The sequence below is a fragment of the Rattus norvegicus genome, chromosome 16 (assembly GCF_021556685.1).
Source record: "Rattus norvegicus strain SHRSP/BbbUtx chromosome 16, alternate assembly SHRSP_T2T, whole genome shotgun sequence".
Classification (NCBI taxonomy): domain Eukaryota; kingdom Metazoa; phylum Chordata; class Mammalia; order Rodentia; family Muridae; genus Rattus; species Rattus norvegicus.
In genome coordinates this window covers 17,178,125-17,195,490 of record NC_141549.1, presented here as the reverse complement: position 1 = coordinate 17,195,490, position 17,366 = coordinate 17,178,125, and the positions used below count along the sequence as shown (strand labels likewise).

The 17,366-nt window shown below is 45.9% G+C and overlaps 1 protein-coding gene across 1 annotated transcript; it reads right to left on the bottom strand.

Annotated features, from left to right (window-relative positions):
- Nucleotides 1-9,899: 9,899 nt before the first annotated feature.
- Nucleotides 9,900-15,955, bottom strand: Mbl1 (mannose binding lectin 1). The gene is given in 5 exon segments (NM_012599.2): nt 9,900-10,676; nt 11,524-11,598; nt 13,358-13,474; nt 13,832-13,992; nt 15,894-15,955. Coding segments are annotated over 4 exon segments (717 nt in total). The 5' UTR covers nt 13,983-13,992; nt 15,894-15,955; the 3' UTR covers nt 9,900-10,302.
- Between the last annotated feature and the right edge of the window lie 1,411 nt (nt 15,956-17,366).

Here is a 17,366-nt window from a genome sequence, read left to right as displayed (position 1 = left end):
GATCCCTCTTCAAAGTCCCTCAGCATATCTCGTAAATAAGATACCATGTTTTGTTTTTTTTTTTTTGTTTTTTTTTTTTTTTTTTTTTGGTTCTTTTTTTCGGAGCTGGGGACCGAACCCAGGGCCTTGCGCTTCCTAGGTAAGCGCTCTACCACTGAGCTAAATCCCCAGCCCCGATACCATGTTTTATAGGACAAGCCTCACACATTTAGATAAAATGAAGCCAATGACCAACTGAGGTGGGTTTTTTTCTTTCCTTGTTACTGGGGAAAAAAATTATTGGCACCTCTTAAAAAGCATATCAGTTGCACAATGAAGAACAAATAATTCCTGGTACAGGGGGCCTCACCCGGGCACACCGCAGAAGAAGGTTAGAGAGGCACCTTATACAGTCAGGAGCAGGAAGCAACTGGAAAGAGAACACTTTCCTATAAATAGATGGCTCCAAGTGTGTTTAAGAAGCACTGGGGGACAGGCAGGGTCAGGCTGTCTCCCCAGACCCTTCATACACCCACGTCTGTCTTGCTCAAACCCTCTTGTGTCCTACAGCTAGAACAGGAGTTCTCAACCTGTATGTCACAACCCCTTTGGAGGTTCCATACCAAATATTTACATTACAAGTTCTAACAGTAACAAAATTATAGTTATGAAGTATCGACAAAATAATTTTCTGGTTAGGAGTCCCTACCACATGAGGAGCTGAATTAAAAGGTGGTACAAAGCCGTATTAGGAAGGTCGAGGGCACTGCTCTAGATTAGCTAAGGGCAGAAAACAGACATGGAAAATAGAGCTAAGAATCTTACACACCTGCTTCCAGCCCCACTCTGGTAGGGCTAAGTCTGTTCATCTCGGACGTCCACCCTGATTCTAGTAGCTAAGTTTTGGGGATAGGACCACCCAGCACAATATCGCCACTGAGACTCCATTAGTGTCACGACAACCTGGGGAGATTCTTCCAAGGAAACCATTGCTTAACCCAATAACAAGGCCAAATCGCTGTCTTGAAATTTAATTTAATTTTATTTTTTGTGCGCGTGTATGAATGTTTTGCTACATGTGTGTCTCTGCATCACACGAGTGCCTGGCTCCAGCCGAAGCAGAATTTTTTAGAACCAGAGTTACAGAATGGTTCTGAGTTGCTATGTGCTTGCTGGGAATTAAGACCTTAGGTCGTCTGGTAGACCAGTCAGAGTTTTTGACCACCGAGCCATCTCTGCAGCCGTTCCCAGCCTGTTTCTTAACAACAGGAAGGAAGGAACCCAGCGGCTGGCCGGAAGCAGATGCAGATACTTGAAGCCACACAGGGTATCCTTAAACTCTTAGGAGATACGACCACTTACTACTGCCACTTGGATCACGAGAGCTGTAGACATCCACTCCTACACGTCTGCAGGAGGGTCTTCTACAGAAAATGCACAACAAAACTCAGTTTTGTTTAATATTATTTTTATTTTATTTTAAGATGTTTAGTTCTTGTTTTCTTTTCCTTTTTAAAATTACTTTTCTATTACACTCCAGCCACTGCCCCCTTCTGTTCCCCCTACCAGTTCCTCATCTCTTTTCTCATCCCTTCTGTCTCCAAGAGGATGTTCTGCCGCCCCCCAACTCCTGCCAGGCCTCCCCGTCTCAAGTCTCTTGAGGGTTGCAGCATAGACGAGCTAGTCCTTTTCCTTTTTTTTTTTGAAAGAGTCTCTCTATGCAGCTCAGACTGGCCTCAAACTCTCCATTCTCCTGCCCTGGACTTGCAAAGTCTGGGATCACAGGTGTAGACCGACCACACCCAGGTATTTTTTTTTCTTCATCTTTATTAACTTGGGTATTTCTTATTTACATTTTGATTGTTATTCCCTTTCCCGGTTTCTGGGCCAACATCCTCCTAATCCCTCCTCCTCCCCTTCTCTATGGGTGTTCCCCTCCCCATCCTCCATTACCGCCCTCCCCCCAACAATCACGTTCACTGGGGGTTCAGTCTTAGCAGGACCCAGGGCTTCCCCTTCCACTGGTGCTCTTACTAGGCTATTCATTGCTACCTATGAGGTTGGAGCCCAGGGTCAGTCCATGTATAGTCTTTAGGTAGTGGCTTAGTCCCTGGAAGCTCTGGTTGCTTGGCATTGTTGTTCATATGGGGTCTCGAGCCCCTTCAAGCTCTTTCAGCCCTTTCTCTGATTCCTTCAACGGGGGTCCCGTTCTCAGTTCAGTGGTGTAATGATGCACGCCCAGGTACTTTAAAGTATGTTCTCAAGACTCCCAATTCTCTATCCTCCTGTCACCAAATCAGCCCATATCCCATAATGCACACCCCCCCCCCCCCCCGCCAGGATCCTACTTTGTTCTGAATCCTTTTGATACACAATTGTCTTAATCCACTGACAAATGAGTTACTTGTTTGGGGGAATTTTCAACTACTCTTACCATCTCAAAATCCTCCTTCTTCAAGCTCAAAGGTGTATCTGAAAAACAAAACAACCTCAGCCCACAAAACCTTCTTATTAAGGAAAAAAATGTTAAATACCAAACACTTATCCAGGGGGGAAAACAAAGATGAAATGGCTGTCTGTGTGCTCTGAGGCCCCTAACGATGCGAAGAAGTCATCTCTAGGACTGAATTGCAGCGAGAGGCAGTACGGGGCAGTAGATTTAGAATGAATGAACGATGACCTCTGAGCTTAACCAGGATCACAGAGAGAGCCATCTTCTTGGCTGGTCAGAGATCAAGACCTTTCATTGGTCTGTGACTGCTTGGCTTCTGCATGGACACTCAGGGTAGATTTCTCTGGGATTCTCTAAGGAGACAGACATGAACCTCTGGCAAATGTTCGCTCCAGATGGTCAGAATGTGATCTGTGGCCATTTCTATCATACCCTCCCTTTTGTGATCATGGTGATTGGTCAGATGAGGTTGTACACTCAAACGTCCTGTGACCTTAAACAATTGAATGGAAAATATTCACCTTGAGGAACAGCTGGATTCACTTGAGTGGGCACTGGGCTCCATAAATAGACATTTTCCAACACTAACATATTCAATCCACATTTACTTGGAAAGCCTGTAGGCTCTGTCAGCCTGTTTGGTTGAACCACATTTGTGTCGCAGAGGCACATGCCTGAGACAAGTGGCCCCTTCCATATTTGTTTAGTAAGAAGAGCAAATGGAATGAATAATCAAGGAAGCCAAGAGAACAAGGCTTTTGGTCTCTGCTTGTATGGACTGAATGAAGTCTTTTTGAGACGTCAGTCGTCCCCTTGATCTGAAGTAAGAGTGGGGTGACCTCACTGCTCATGCCTACTTATTTCTCTTAACACTTTAAGTACTGGGTTAGGTCAGGCTGAAATGCAAGCAGGAAACTTCAGGAAAGCAGATCCTTCGTGACTAGAGGGATGGTTGGGCCATGAGTCAGCGTAGGAAGGATAGGAAATCAGGTGGCAGGTTTTGAGTAAGCCTGATGCCCTAGGTGGATAGGAAGCAACTAAAAGAGCAAAATGAGGAAGAGGGTGGTTTGTGAGCTCTCTGAAGGATCTAGAAACTTAGTGCATTTCCCATGAAATCTTCACCACGCAGAAAAAGCGATTAAGAGTGGAAGGGTCTCCTGAAACGATTCCAAGGTTCTTGGGAAAGAAAAGGCGCTAGCCAAGAGAGGAAAAATGAGCAAAATTATGTAAGTTGATAGGACTTGGCACATTTTATGACAAAGTGGTTTAAAAAAACTAGCATGATTGATACTCTAAACAATATAGGAAGAGATAGAATAGTCAAAAAGAACAGAATCTAAAAATGAAGCTAGGTTCATACACCATGTATACCTGATAAAGACAAAAGGCACCAAAACAACTTGCCAGTTACTACTATTCAGTTAAATGACTGAGGCCTTAGGGAAAGAACTTTTAAAAATTGGTTACGTATAAGAATAAAACTAGGGCTGGTGATATAGCTCAGTGGTAGAATAATTGCTTAGCATGTGTGAGTTTCTAGGCTCTACCTCATGTTCCAGTGTAGAAAGAAAGAAAGACAAAAAAGAAAGAAAGGAAGAAAAAAGGAAGAAAATTAATTTAGTAATTAAAAATTAAAAGAAAATCAGAAGTTAGAAGTATTGTATCAAATATTCTTGGAAGAGAAACAGCTATCTAAAACCACTGCTAGAGAGGGAGACTCGAAGTGATAAGAGTAGATGATGATGATGATGATGATGATGATGATGATGAATGCAACACAACATACAATTAAAAGAAGAATGCTGGGGATGTAGAGCTGGCTCATTGTTAAGAGCACTGGCTGCTCTTCCAGAGGACCCAGGTTCAATTCCCAGCACTGACTGTAACTCCATTTCCAGGGGATTTGACACCCTCTGTTCTCGACTGCACAAGATGACAAGTGTCTAATCCTGCTTCCCCCTCCCAAGTGCTGCAGCTACAAGCAGATGTGCACCACCACACGGAGCTTAGAAAGATGAGCATTCCGGAGACATGATAGAATCCTGTAATCCTAGAATGTGGGAGCTCAGTCCTACAGATGCTTCTTGTCTCCAAAAGGGAAACTGAACAATGAGGATAAATCCCCCAACAGTAAAAATAAAAAAAAACAAAACAAAACAAACCAGAAACAAAATTTTGAAATGACAGAAAGAAATACTAAAGTTAATTAAATATAAAGCCAACAGCAACAACAAAAACAATAGAAACAATAAATTAACTAGGAGGTCATAATTTTTTCTGAGATAGGGTTTCTCTGCATAGCCCTGGCTATCCTGAAACATGCTCTGTAGACAAGGCTGGCCTCAAACTCAAGGGATCTGCCTGCCTCTGCCTCCTGAGTTGCCACGATTAAAGGCCTGGACCACCATACCTGGCTGAGGTCAGACTTTAAAAAAATTCTTTTTGAAAGACTATGTCCTGATGAATATATTTTAAAAAATTCACCAAGATAGAGAAGCGCTCATTAATTTACAATGAAATTGTGTCCTCATAGACTCACTGTATGATAAAAATATTACAAATTGAAAATGCTTTTATTCAATATACCTAGCCTCTGGGACATCCAGGCTTAGCCTAGCTTGCCTTGAATATAAGATCTCTTATGTAAGCCTATAGCTGGTCAACATTGTCTAACATAAAACCTAGCCTTTAATACAATAGTGACTGTCACACACACACAATCATGTTAATGAGGTGTGAGGACACAATATCCCTAAATATGCTGGTCCCACTCCTGGTCTCAGGAGTCCATCGGCAACGACAGCTCTCTGCTGGCCTGGGAAAGTCAACATCTCAAATATGACTTTTACACTGTCCTAAAGTTAGAACTTAGACGTCAAACCCTTTAAAGTTAGGCACCATTTGAATTAGCAACAAGAAAGGTGCCTATACGCACACATGTCTTACAGGCACTGCTAGAACTGAAAGAGACAAGGATGGAAGGACCCTGGTTGGCCTTCACCTCCACCCTTTTTCCTTTTGTCCTTTGTCCTGGGTTCATTCTCCATGTCTTTCCCAGAAGCTGTGCTCTGAGATGAGCTGTGTTTTCTCTATGTGAACTAAGCCTGTAACCTTGGTCAGAAGCCACCATACAACCATGAGAGAGCTCCCTGAAGAACCATGATTCCTTAAGAGGTCCCAGAAAGCGCCTCCTGGGGATCACTAATGAAGCCCAAAGTGGTTCCTTTATCAGGTCCCTCTGTCCACAGGGAGAAGGGCAACCTCGAGCACATGGATGGCCCGTCCTCACCTTGTCTGTGACAGACAGAGCTAATCCACTAACCAGCACCAAAGTCCGACACCGTCTCAGGATTCTCTTTTTTCTTAGAAAAACTGAAATACATGCCATCCGTTCTTTTTTCAAATTACAAAACATATTTAATTTCTAACTTAAATAAACCATTTACCCATGTTAGCCACTGGGCAGAGGAAGATCCGATTCTTGTATTTGACCTAAGTATTAGAACACAAAAATAGCTTTAAAAAGGTTTAAATATGAGGAGTGGGCATGTGTCATAGCATACTGGACAGCTGCATATGGCAGCATGTGTCAGTGACAAGGGGCACATGCAAAAAAGGATGGCCAAACATGTAGGTGGCCTTGGTTTGTGACAACCCACTTTCATACTACCTAATCCAGTCCTGGGGTATTTCACTCATTCCTGTAAGATGAGAATGAATCCTGTCGGGAGCCATATTCCTATCAGTTCACTGCCCTGGGTAGGACCTGTGTCTTAATATTTCCACCATCCCTCAATTCTATTACCGGGTACCAGCTTTCCAATGGATGAACCTTAGAGGGCAGACAATAACCAGCCCATAGCACACGATATCTCACCTCAGAGAGCATGTTATCCCACCCCTTCTGATTCCTGCCTGAGGAGTTATTGACAGCCAGTGCCACGTGTGAGGTGGATTAGCAGGGCGGACACAGTGATCTCTACATGGTGTTCTTACTGGGCCTTCCGAATATATGTGACACTTGACTCCGCAAGTTCTTTTATGATGATGGAAACATAGATTCCTACAGGAACAGCCGGGCATCTCAGAGGTGCTGAGTAGGATTGGACAATGAGTTCTTCCCCCACTCCCACCTTGGATTCTTAGATAATTATTATAATATCAAATGGCTTCCAAAGGGCTCTTCTTACCCCCCTGCTTGTGAGACTCTCTGGGCATGCTGGCCCTGCCTTCAAGAACGCCAGCAGAGGGCAGCACGAGGCCACTACTGACAGGGCTAGGGCTGTTACCTGAGCGAGTAGACTACGCCCAAACCCATCTTCCGAAATGAACTCAGCACTATTCTGGAATCCAGCCCGGCCCCAGGGTAATCTCCGGAAATGGGTTGAATCTCACATCCTCGGGGTGGAGTCAGATTAATTCACCTGCGAACTCATTCACGAACGTGTTTGTCAGCCATCAGTTGAGCTTATAAGTGACTCCCACCCATTTCTAGACACCGGATCTGTCAAGGTGAGTGCCTAGCTTTGGGAAACTCACAAAGGCTCAGCTACTGTTAGTGGCATTATTTCTAAGTAAAGGTTCTTGTAATGGCATCACTGATAACAGCCTATTTGTCCTTGGTGAAGATCTTCTGATATAGGCACAATCGCTATTCTGGGTTTACCAAAAGAGAACACAGGAGCATGGAGACTGTATGCGACCTCCCAAGGGTCACACAGCTGCACCGTGGTGGAGTCAGAATTTGAACCCAGATAGTCTGGGTTTCATTAGTCTTACGTCTAATGAAATTGTCACACTGATATAAATATATAAATATATAAACTATATAAACAGTCAAACTGATACCAAGTATCTACAGTTGCTGAAAGAAAAAAAATAACAAAAGTAAAAAGTCCTTAAAGTTGGGTTTGGGGCCAACTTAGCTTTACTGCTCAGATGAGTTGGATGACGGCAATACCGGCAAGATCTAAAGTTTACCCAAGATTATACCAGGGCCTGAACAGTCATTGCTGATTTCACAGCCTCCTCAACATATCTAGGGCCATTTGTGGACAGTTTGCATATGACCAACATGCATACTCTTCCCCTAGAGCCTCTGGAATATTTGCCATATATGCTGTGTATATATATATGGGTTCAGACTAGCAACAGGTTATATGTAGGGCATAGCTGGAAGAGAGTGTTAGTGGACAGACACTATACAGAAAGCAGGACCCCTTCACATAATGAGAGGGCTCCAGAAAATAAAGAAGGCCTGCTTTCTGGCATGGGTAAAAGATGCGTGCAAGTCACCAGGGTTATTGTCATTTCTTCGGACAGTGATTTCCAAAATCCTTGCCAAACATCTATATCACCCGAGAACCTAACAAAGGCAGGAGACTTTGAGAAAAATTTAACAGGACCTGAGATTTTAGACTAAGTCATGATTCTAGTCCATTCTGCCAGCCACTGCTCTGAACTACCAGGACAAGACAGGCTAGACCTCACATTGCCGGTGGCTGACCTAGTCTAAGGCTTGTGTTTACTTTGTAAATGCCTACCAGGATTCTATTTCTTATCAACATGGCGGTTGTATCTGCCAAGAGCAGACTGGTTCGTACTTGGAGACCTTGTATCTACACAGGTCACTGCTTCCCAGCTGCTCTCTTGTCAGGAGCACCTCTCACTTTTTTTCAGCAACCCATCAGCCACTTAGGGTTACCCTGGTAACATGGCCTTTTAAAACCTACTTCCTGGCATCTCTAGCCGGGGCCTCAGATGACAACTGATCCTTTCCTTGCTAATTCATGTGTGGAAAAAAAACCCCGAATTCCTGACAATTACCAAAGTACAGATCTGTTACATAACAGTGAGCAAACAGCCTTAGGGCAGAGGCTCCACAGTGAAACCATGCCAAAGAGTCAAGACCTGGGCCTTCGAGTTGGTTGACCTCTGACAGCCATGGAGAAAGGAAGCTGCCTGGACCCACAAAGGATGTTATCTAGTGTGAGGGACAAGCCTTCATCTAGAACCCTATGTCCCTACCTCTGGCTGGGACACAGCGGCAGAGATGTCTGAGTCCAGAGAAAGACTGTCCTGACGAGCTGGCCCTACAGTTGTAGGGTGCAGAATTCAGGCTGGAACCGGGATTGTGAGCCTCTCGGTCTTTGAATATCAGTTTTCCCTTTGTCACATGAAACCAACTGTGACCCTGGTAGCTGTATCAGCATGTCTATCAAAGGGAACTCACTTACAGACCTAGTTTAAACCCCAAGTCCCTACTTCCGGAATAATCTACACTTAAGATTCTACTTTATACTGTAGAGGTGCTCTGTGTCTTAAGACATCCCCAGTGCCTGTGTTTTAAGAATCTGGATTCAAAATGAACCAATGAATAGTTCTGTTCTATATCACAAGCGCGCGTTGTCTAAAGAAAATTCAGTAATGTGACAGGATAGCTGTGCTAAAAACCGAGGCACATGGTCCCGCCCCCTGCCCTCTGTTGGCCTTGGTGTCTTCTGAAGGTCCCAGCCTCGTTCTCACACTTGCTGGGAAAGTTTTGTGGAAGCAGTGCACGGCCGGACCTTGACCGCCCAGTAGCTAACCAATCGATGCCTTTGTAAATGTTTGCTGTATCCATTGAACAAACATCTATCAACCACCAAGCCTCAAATGACATGCAGTGCTTTTCCTGGCAGTTCAGAAGTAAAACAGAAGTGGACAAAGCCTCCACGGTGGGTGAGAACGACTGTTAGCTCACTCAGGAAATGTCTAATCTCGCTTGTGGACAGCAAGCAGCTGGGGCCAGAACTGACCCCCTTCTGCCTCCACTCATTTCACGGTTGCGTCTCAGCTCAACTTACCCTCAGGGAAATGGAAAACAAAAATCCCATGGTCACAATAGATAGATCCAAACTTTGGACCAATGGAGAACCAGAACTGCACAGGAGGAAGGCCCAGTGCTGGCTGCTGAGGTGGCATCGTTTAACCCTTAGGGGGAAAAGCTAACACAGGACTTTTCCTCTCTGTGAACAGATAATGGGCTCACTGATCTGTAATGAGGATGTTTTGGTGAAAGGAAGAGCTGCTGGGCGATGGGGACTGACATTTAAAGATGGATACCCTGTGAATGGCCATCTGCCTCTTTCTAGGTTGCTGGAACACAATATCACATAGTCTCACATAACAGAGCAAGAAGAAAAGTTTTGCTCTTGGGGGGCAGAGTGAGTAAAGGGAGGGCGCAGCTCCATGGCGGGAGGTTCTTAGGACTCAGTGTGGTTACTCACAAAGGATACTGCCCTTTGTTGTTGTCAGGTAGACAGAGAGGGTCCCTGGGGCAGCACATGGACCCTAAAAGCAACAGCTCTATCATAAAGGGGACCTAGCCAGCCTATGCCTGGGGTATGGTAAGTATCCAGAAGTGTTAGCTCTCTTCCCCCCTCCACCAGATAGAGATCCCTGTAAAGGAACACACAAGAGGCAAGAACACCTTGTAGACTGAGGATGACTTCAAACAGGCACGTTTGACACCACTTAGTGACAATTCATGGAGAAAGGGAATTGGGTGCTTTTATGGCTGAGATCAGCTGCCACTCTGGCACAGATAAGGACCACCTTTGGTCCTCTGGTGAAAAGGGCAGGGGATATTTATTGTAGGTTTTCCATAGTTGACTTCTTGCTGTGTTCCTAGCAAAATGGATGTGACCTTTGCTCCGTGCTCAACCAGATCCTGGTGCCTCCCGGTCAGCTTCTATTCGTGTCCTCATGCCACAAGCAAATACATTCTCTCCCATCAAAAGAATCACTTAACACTAAACTTGAGAAACCAGTAACTGAATTTTCTTTGGAAGCGACTGAGAGCCAAGGAGACGATGGAGGCACTGGTTTCCTCAGGCTGGGAACTCGCAGACAGCCGTGTGGGAAGCTTGGCAGGAGATGTCATTCCACAGACCGTTGTCTACTATAGTGACACAGTCTTCCCCAGAGCCATGGTCATTGGGCTCATCCTTTTTCCAGTTGCTGTAGGTGAGCCTCCCCCCTGTCACATACATGAATTGGCCTTCAGTCACCTCGTCCGTGATGCCTAGGAAGGCAGAGGTTTTAGCCACTTCTTGGATGGCCTTGTTCTCCTCAGCATTCCTGGGGATAGCCACAGTGCCTCGGAGCTCTGAGCACAGGGCCTTGACTTTGGAAAAGGGCATCCTTTCATGGTTGGTCACAAAGAACTTCTTCCCAGACTTTTTACCCATGGAGAAGGCATGCACTGAAATCAGAGTGGATGAGGCTCACTCAGTGTGGTGCCCAGCCAGGACCTTAGTCGAAAAAGTCCTCTGGGATTTCAGGACTCTAAATAGAACCTAGGAAAAAGGTATGACCCAGAACAGCAGTAGAGCCGTGAGAGAAATCCACAATTTCATGAAATCAGCGGGAGCCTCCTGGGATAGCTCACTGTTAACATCGACATCAGTTAAAAAAAAAAACAGGTAAACACAGGATGGCACTTGTGTCCTCCCTGCCCCATTTGGGCACCAGAATAAGAAAAGGGCACCAATATTCAGCTAAGAATGGTGAGTGGGGAGTAAACAACAAAGATGTTGGACAAAACAGACTTCCACACGGCCCTTTCTTGACACTGTCTGCAAGCTCTATGAGTTGTACTTCCTGATTTCCCTTTCCTTGTTTGTAAGGAGTAAAATATCTTTTTAAAATTGTGTGTGTGTGTGTGTGTGTGTGTGTGTGTGTGTGTGTGTGTGTGTTTCTCTGTATGTGTCTACGTGCACGGCACCATGTGTCCGTGTAGGTCAGAGGACAGCATTTAAGAGTTGATTCTCTTCTCCCACTGTAGGTTCTAGGGATTAAATTCAAGTCTTTAGGCTTGTGTGCTGAGCGCTTTTTTACTACTGAGCAACCTCCCTGGTCCCGAGACAAGTCTAATGTCTCAGCCAGAGTTGGTGAGGAGACGGAACGATATTACATCATAAGAAAGAGGATGCTTGCAGAGACCTGGGGTAAAGTTAGCATTCAGAACCGTTAGCCCTCTCCCACTTTCCCTGAACTCGAGATCTGCAGGGAAGTGGAGTGAGAACACCCGGGACCCAGAGAACACTTACACTTGTTGGTTAGCTCCAGTTTTGACTTCAGGGTGTTTATCTCTGCCTCCATATTTGCCAGCTTCACCTCAATGGCTGCAAGAGCATCAGGAAGAGGGTGCTCGGTGAAAAGAAGACTTCAATCTGGAGACTCAAATACTGGTGTGGAAGGTATTAGGTGCCGTTAGAAAGCTCGAATGATTGCAGCCAACCATCGAACTGAGAACGGGGTCCCCATTGGAGGAGTTAGAGAAAGGATTGAAAGAGCTGAAGGGGCTTGCAACCCCATAAGAACAACAATACCAACCAGAGCTCCCAGGGACTAAACCATCTTCCAAAGACTATACATGGACTGACCCATGGCTCCAGCTGCATATGTAGCAGAGGATGGCCTTGTTGGGCACTAAAGGGAGGAGAAGCCCTTGGTCCTGCCAAGCCTGGAACCCCTCCTCCTCCAGTGTAGGGGAATGTCAGGGTGGGGATGTGGGAAAGGGTGGGTGGTTGGGTGAGGGAAAGGGGATAACATTTGAAATGCAAATTAAAAATATTTTAAAAAACCAGGAAAAGAAAAAGAAAGCTCTAAGAAATACAGTAGGCAAAGTGTTTGCCATAATATAACATAAAAGCCAATATAACATAAGAACCAACATAAAAGCCAGGCATGTCGTCCCCGTGCTGAGCAGATACAGAGAGGGGCAGACAGGTAGATCTCTGGGGCTTGCTGACCAACCAGCCTAGCCTAGCCTACTTGATAGGCTCCAGGCCAATAAGAGACCTTGTCTCCAAAGAGGAAAAAAAAAGGATGGATTCTACAATACCTGAGTCTGACATCTGGACTCCACATTCATGCACACCTATGTATACCCATCACACAGGCACTTGCATACACATGAAAATGTACGTACATGAATATTCTTATACACACAAATGATAAGGCCCGTTAAAAAGTAAGCTTATTCCAGAAAAACATGAGAGCTAAAGAAGAAAATGGGGAGAAGTAATATTGCTGCTTTCCCAGGTGTAAATTAGTTATCCTAATGGCCTGTGACAGTGGCTCTCCTTCCTTTGTTTAAACGTAATGCCTAAACATTATAATACATCAATTTCTAAAAAGAATACTCATTAGTCTCTGATTTTTCTTTATGATTCTTTTTCATTTTTCATTACTGGCAAATTCTCTGTGTTGTGTGTGTGTGTGTGTGTGTGTGTGTGTGTGTGTGTTGTGTGTGTGTGTGCGCGTGTGTGTGTAGAGGGTGGAGATCAACGTAGGGTGTCATTCCTCAGGAGCCATCATTTTGTGGAGACTTGTTTTCTCACTGTCTAGAGCTTGCAGAATAGGCTAGACTACCTGGCTAACAAACCCCAGGTCTGTGTCTATCTCTGCCTTTCCAGTGCTGGGATTACATATGCGTGCCAACGTGAATATTGAGTTTTTGTTTTTTGTTTTGTTCTGTGTTGTGTGGGTACTCGGGATTGAACTTAGGCCTTCGTGCAAAGTCTTTAATACTTTTAATTCTCCCCCCCCCCAATTTCACTCTGAAGCAGTTGCTATGGTTTCCTCCATTGTTCTGGGGTTTCATGAGACAGACCACTTTCAGAAGACATGGAGGAGGGCACAGTTCCTCCCTCATAGCCTGGATCACACACTGGACTTCCACCTGAAGAAAAGCTAACCCGGTGTCCTAAGGAGAACTGGTGGGGGAATGGCCCTGGAGGGTATTTCTTGCAGACATCGTGACACTGAGTCAAGAAACATGAGCATGTCCTGATGAGCCATAAAGACCAGAGGCTCATGGCTTCTTTTTCCTAGGACACAACCCCCACTCAAGCTAGTCATGGTAAGGCAGTCTCTTACCTCTGCTGTCTCCACGATCCCCTTTTTGGCCTTTTGGTCCTTGACTTCCAGGGGCTCCTACACTTCCTGGAGGCCCCAGTTTCCCTGGAGGGCCCTGCAAGCCCCTGAGCCCTTGACCTGTCGGGAGATAAAGGCAGCATGTCCCGGTGGCTGTTACTCACTCTTTTTCTCTAGAAGTTCAAAGTTTGATCCACACTGACTCCAAGAAAGAGCCTGAGAGCTAGGTATTGGTGAGTCAAGTCGGAATATCTGTCCTGAGGGACAGCCCCACCTCACAGACCCTGTATGAGACTCGAGAGAGCTGTTAAGCACTGTTGACTGGGAGGCAGTGATACTGCTGAGAGATTGTTATGAGGGGAAGAACATGACACGATGAAAGCCAAGCCTCCCCAGGTCCCTGCGCATCATCTCTGAATTCAGAACAGTCGCCTACGGAGGTAAAAGTGTAGAAAGCCAGAATACGGGGTTCCATACCTGGTTCTCCCTTCTCCCCTTTGGGCCCATCTCTCCCGTCTCTGCCGCAGGCTATCACAGAGCAAGTCTTCAGGGTTTCCTCACAGGTTTGTGACCCTGATGAGGACACGCTCACTACACAGAGAAGGACGAGCAGTGGAAGCAGGAGCATGGTCCCTTCCCTGAGGGGGGAGAAAGTCAATGAGACGAATTCCACCTCACACTTGGCTTAAAGCTTTTGTTCTTAGCCCTAGCAGTCTGCACCCCCAGCCGGGAGGAGCAGATGTGGGGGATATCATACCCTCTGGTTCTGAACTACTACTCAAGGTGGGTCACAGCCGAGGCTACTGATGTAGAAACGGGAGTCAGGTCAGGGCTAAAACCAAGAAAGATGCAAGAGGAAGGGAGGTCCAGCATCCCTGTGGACACCATGTTTAAGGGTTAGATTGTGTGACCCTGAGGCCTTACAACCCTGAGAAGTATAAACCAGCCACGCTTGTGGTGGTCTGGCAGGGATGTAGACTGCCTAGCACCCAAAGGACCCTGGACCTCTGTTTCTTGGCTCCCCTTCTATTTCACAGAAATCGCAGTTCCCCACTTTTCCCTTTCCCCATGGGTCCTCAACCCAGATTGTAGAGGGGGAAGCTAAGGACTCAGGAGATCTGTTTCTCAGCCAGCAGTGGTTCATATTTCAAGTAAAAATGCCACCTTTACATTTTGAGGCCTCACCTACTCTGAGTTGTGACTATGCTCCCAAGATCTGGTCAGGTCAAAGTCTCTGTTTTGTGACAAGAATTTGCTGAAGCAGACCACAATCAAAGTGGGGACTTCTTGGTCCATGGATCCTTTCCACGAGAGACTTTTCTTGCCTTGAAATCTCACCAAAAGGTCATTTCTGCTAGGTAAGAGCTCAGGCTCCTACCATGCTGGCTCAGGTAGGCCTGGGTGCATCTCAACATGCTTCTCCCAGCAGGAAAATCTGACTGTTCAGGTCCTACTCTGAGCCACTGGCCTCCCAGCTCTGTCCCTCTGCTTTGACCTCATTCCAGTGTCCTTAGTGCTGTCTGAACAGCTGTCACACTGTCCTTGCTTAATCTGCTCCGCCACATCCCATAAGTTTTCCTTTCTCCAGCATGCAGCGAGAGGTGAGCAGTTGGGAGGGATTGTCCATGATTATATCCTTCTCTGTCTTTTCTCTTTCTATCTTTTGTGCATGTTTTTGAAACTCCTCGGACCATGCAGAGGACCATTCACTGTTGTCCTGTTGGTGGCACCTCCCCATTCTCCTCCTACTCTTCCCTTTGAAAATGACTGTCCTTTAGCCTGCATATGGTCAAGTCTATCTAGGAAGGGCACAGATGAGAGATACAGGCCTACAAGAGCTGTTCCATTAAACCCTTGCCTGAACCTGACAAGGTTCAGCTGAGAAACCAGACTCCAGACCCCACCACCTTCATCCTGAGATGATTGACTGTCAGGAAACCTTGTTGCAAAGGTTGAGGTCTGAAATTACTGAACTGCCCTGAGCTCAGTACGAAATGATTCCCTTTGTCGGCAGGGCTTCCCCTTCTCTTCCTGGGGAATCCTGGACCCCGCCTGAGGAATGTTACAGTCCTGCACCTGAGATCCCCGGAAGGCCTCCCCATGCTAATGAGGTACCCTAGCCTTCAGCTAAAGACCTTTGTCCACCCTAGATATTCTCACTCCCTTCCCCAAAACTCTATAACCCTAAGTCTACCCCAACAGTGTATGCATACAAGCCCACCCCAAATGAAGGACTATGCACAAGCTAAGACTGTCTCAGAGAGCTATTTTATTGACGATCATTGGAGAAGGCCTTCGCCTAAAAGAGATGCAACATTAAGATACTCAGAAAAGGCCTTCTCCATGCACCCCCACCCCCTAACTCTCTCGCCCCCCAGCATTCACTCTCAGCCTGACCCGGATCCTGTGGAACTCTTCCTGTCCCGGGCTTCACTTTGACCTTCCAGACTGGTGTACAGCGGCGTCTAAATAACCTGAGAGGAAGGAAGCAGAGGACGCAGAACCACGGTGGGACCCCAAAGTGCATACTGCAACTTACTAGGGTTTCGTCAAAGTAAAGGAGCAGTGGAAGAGAAACTGTGTCTCCAGCCCAGCTTCTGGTAGCTTCCTCCTCAATGACAGGCCCATTAGCCTGGTGACCAGGGACCAAGCTGGACTGGCCTTCAACCCCAGTTTAATAAGCAACTATCCTTGGAGCTGTTGTAATTGGGAAGCTGTCCAGAGCTGCTGGTGGGATTTCTGCTCAGTGCTCAGCAGCTCGCTTTGTCTACAGTCCTGCTACCACTGCGTTCCCCTCCCAGATCTCCGTCCATACAGCTTAGACACTCCGATCCTCTATAGTCACAGGCTATGGCTCCATCAAAATACTTCTTTTTTAAGCTGCTAATACTTTTATTGTAAAAACAATCAATAGAGGTAGACATTGCAAATGTTATCTTGGGGCATCTCCCCTTGGTTCCTGGATTTCCCAGTTTCCATCAGGATTTCTCTGATTTTTATGGTCCTTTCAAACATGCTTACTGACTACATGTATGTGTTGCTTTGAAACAAACAAAAATCCATCTAACAGTAAAACCAATCAAGACAAAAAGCAGGAACAAAGTCCCCAGGCCATGCTTTTCTCACACTTCCTGCAGAGAGACAGACCTATACAGTCATACTCTTTCAGATCTTAACAGAAAAGGAAGATCAGTACTGAAACCACACAGTGAAGTAACAATGACTTTTCCACTCACACGGTACTGAATCAAACCCCAGGACGTCTACAGAATTATGCAGGTTTTAAATTTTGAAAAGGGGGGTGGGATTTGGTAAGTACTCTGAAAGAGAAAGAAAGAAAGAACTTCTAGCCTGCTGGTTTCCCACATTTGGAAACTGCAGCATGCCAGTGACCAGAATGACAATGGCACATCCACTGCTTGTAGTGAGCAGGCCTACAGCCTAACGGCTGTCTCCAAACACAAACAGAATAACTACCAGTTCTCAAAGCAACCTCAACTGATGGTCACCATTTAGAAATATCAACTTCTACTCTATTTCCAAATATTGCAAAATTATTTCAGAAACAAATTAAACATACAATTGCTTTTCAAAAATAAATATTGTTCCTGAGAGACACAGCCAGAATACAGCAAATACATAGGCAAATGCCAGCAGCAAACCACTGAACTGAGAACGGGACCGCTGTTGAAGGAATCAGAGAAAGGACTGGAAGAGCTTAAAGGGGCCCGAGACCCCATATGAACAACAATGCCAACCAACCAGAGCTTCCAGGGACTAAGCCACTACCTAAAGACTATACATGGACTGACCCTGGACTCTGACCTCATAGGTAGCAATGAATAGCCTAGTAAGAGCACCAGTGGAAGGGGAAGCCCTTGGTCCTGCTAAGACTGAACCCCCAGTGAACAGTGTTGCGGGGAGGGTGGTAATGGGGGGAAGATGGGGAGGGGAACACCCATAAAGAAGGGGAGGGGGAGGGGTTAGGGGGATGTTGGTCCAGAAACTGGGA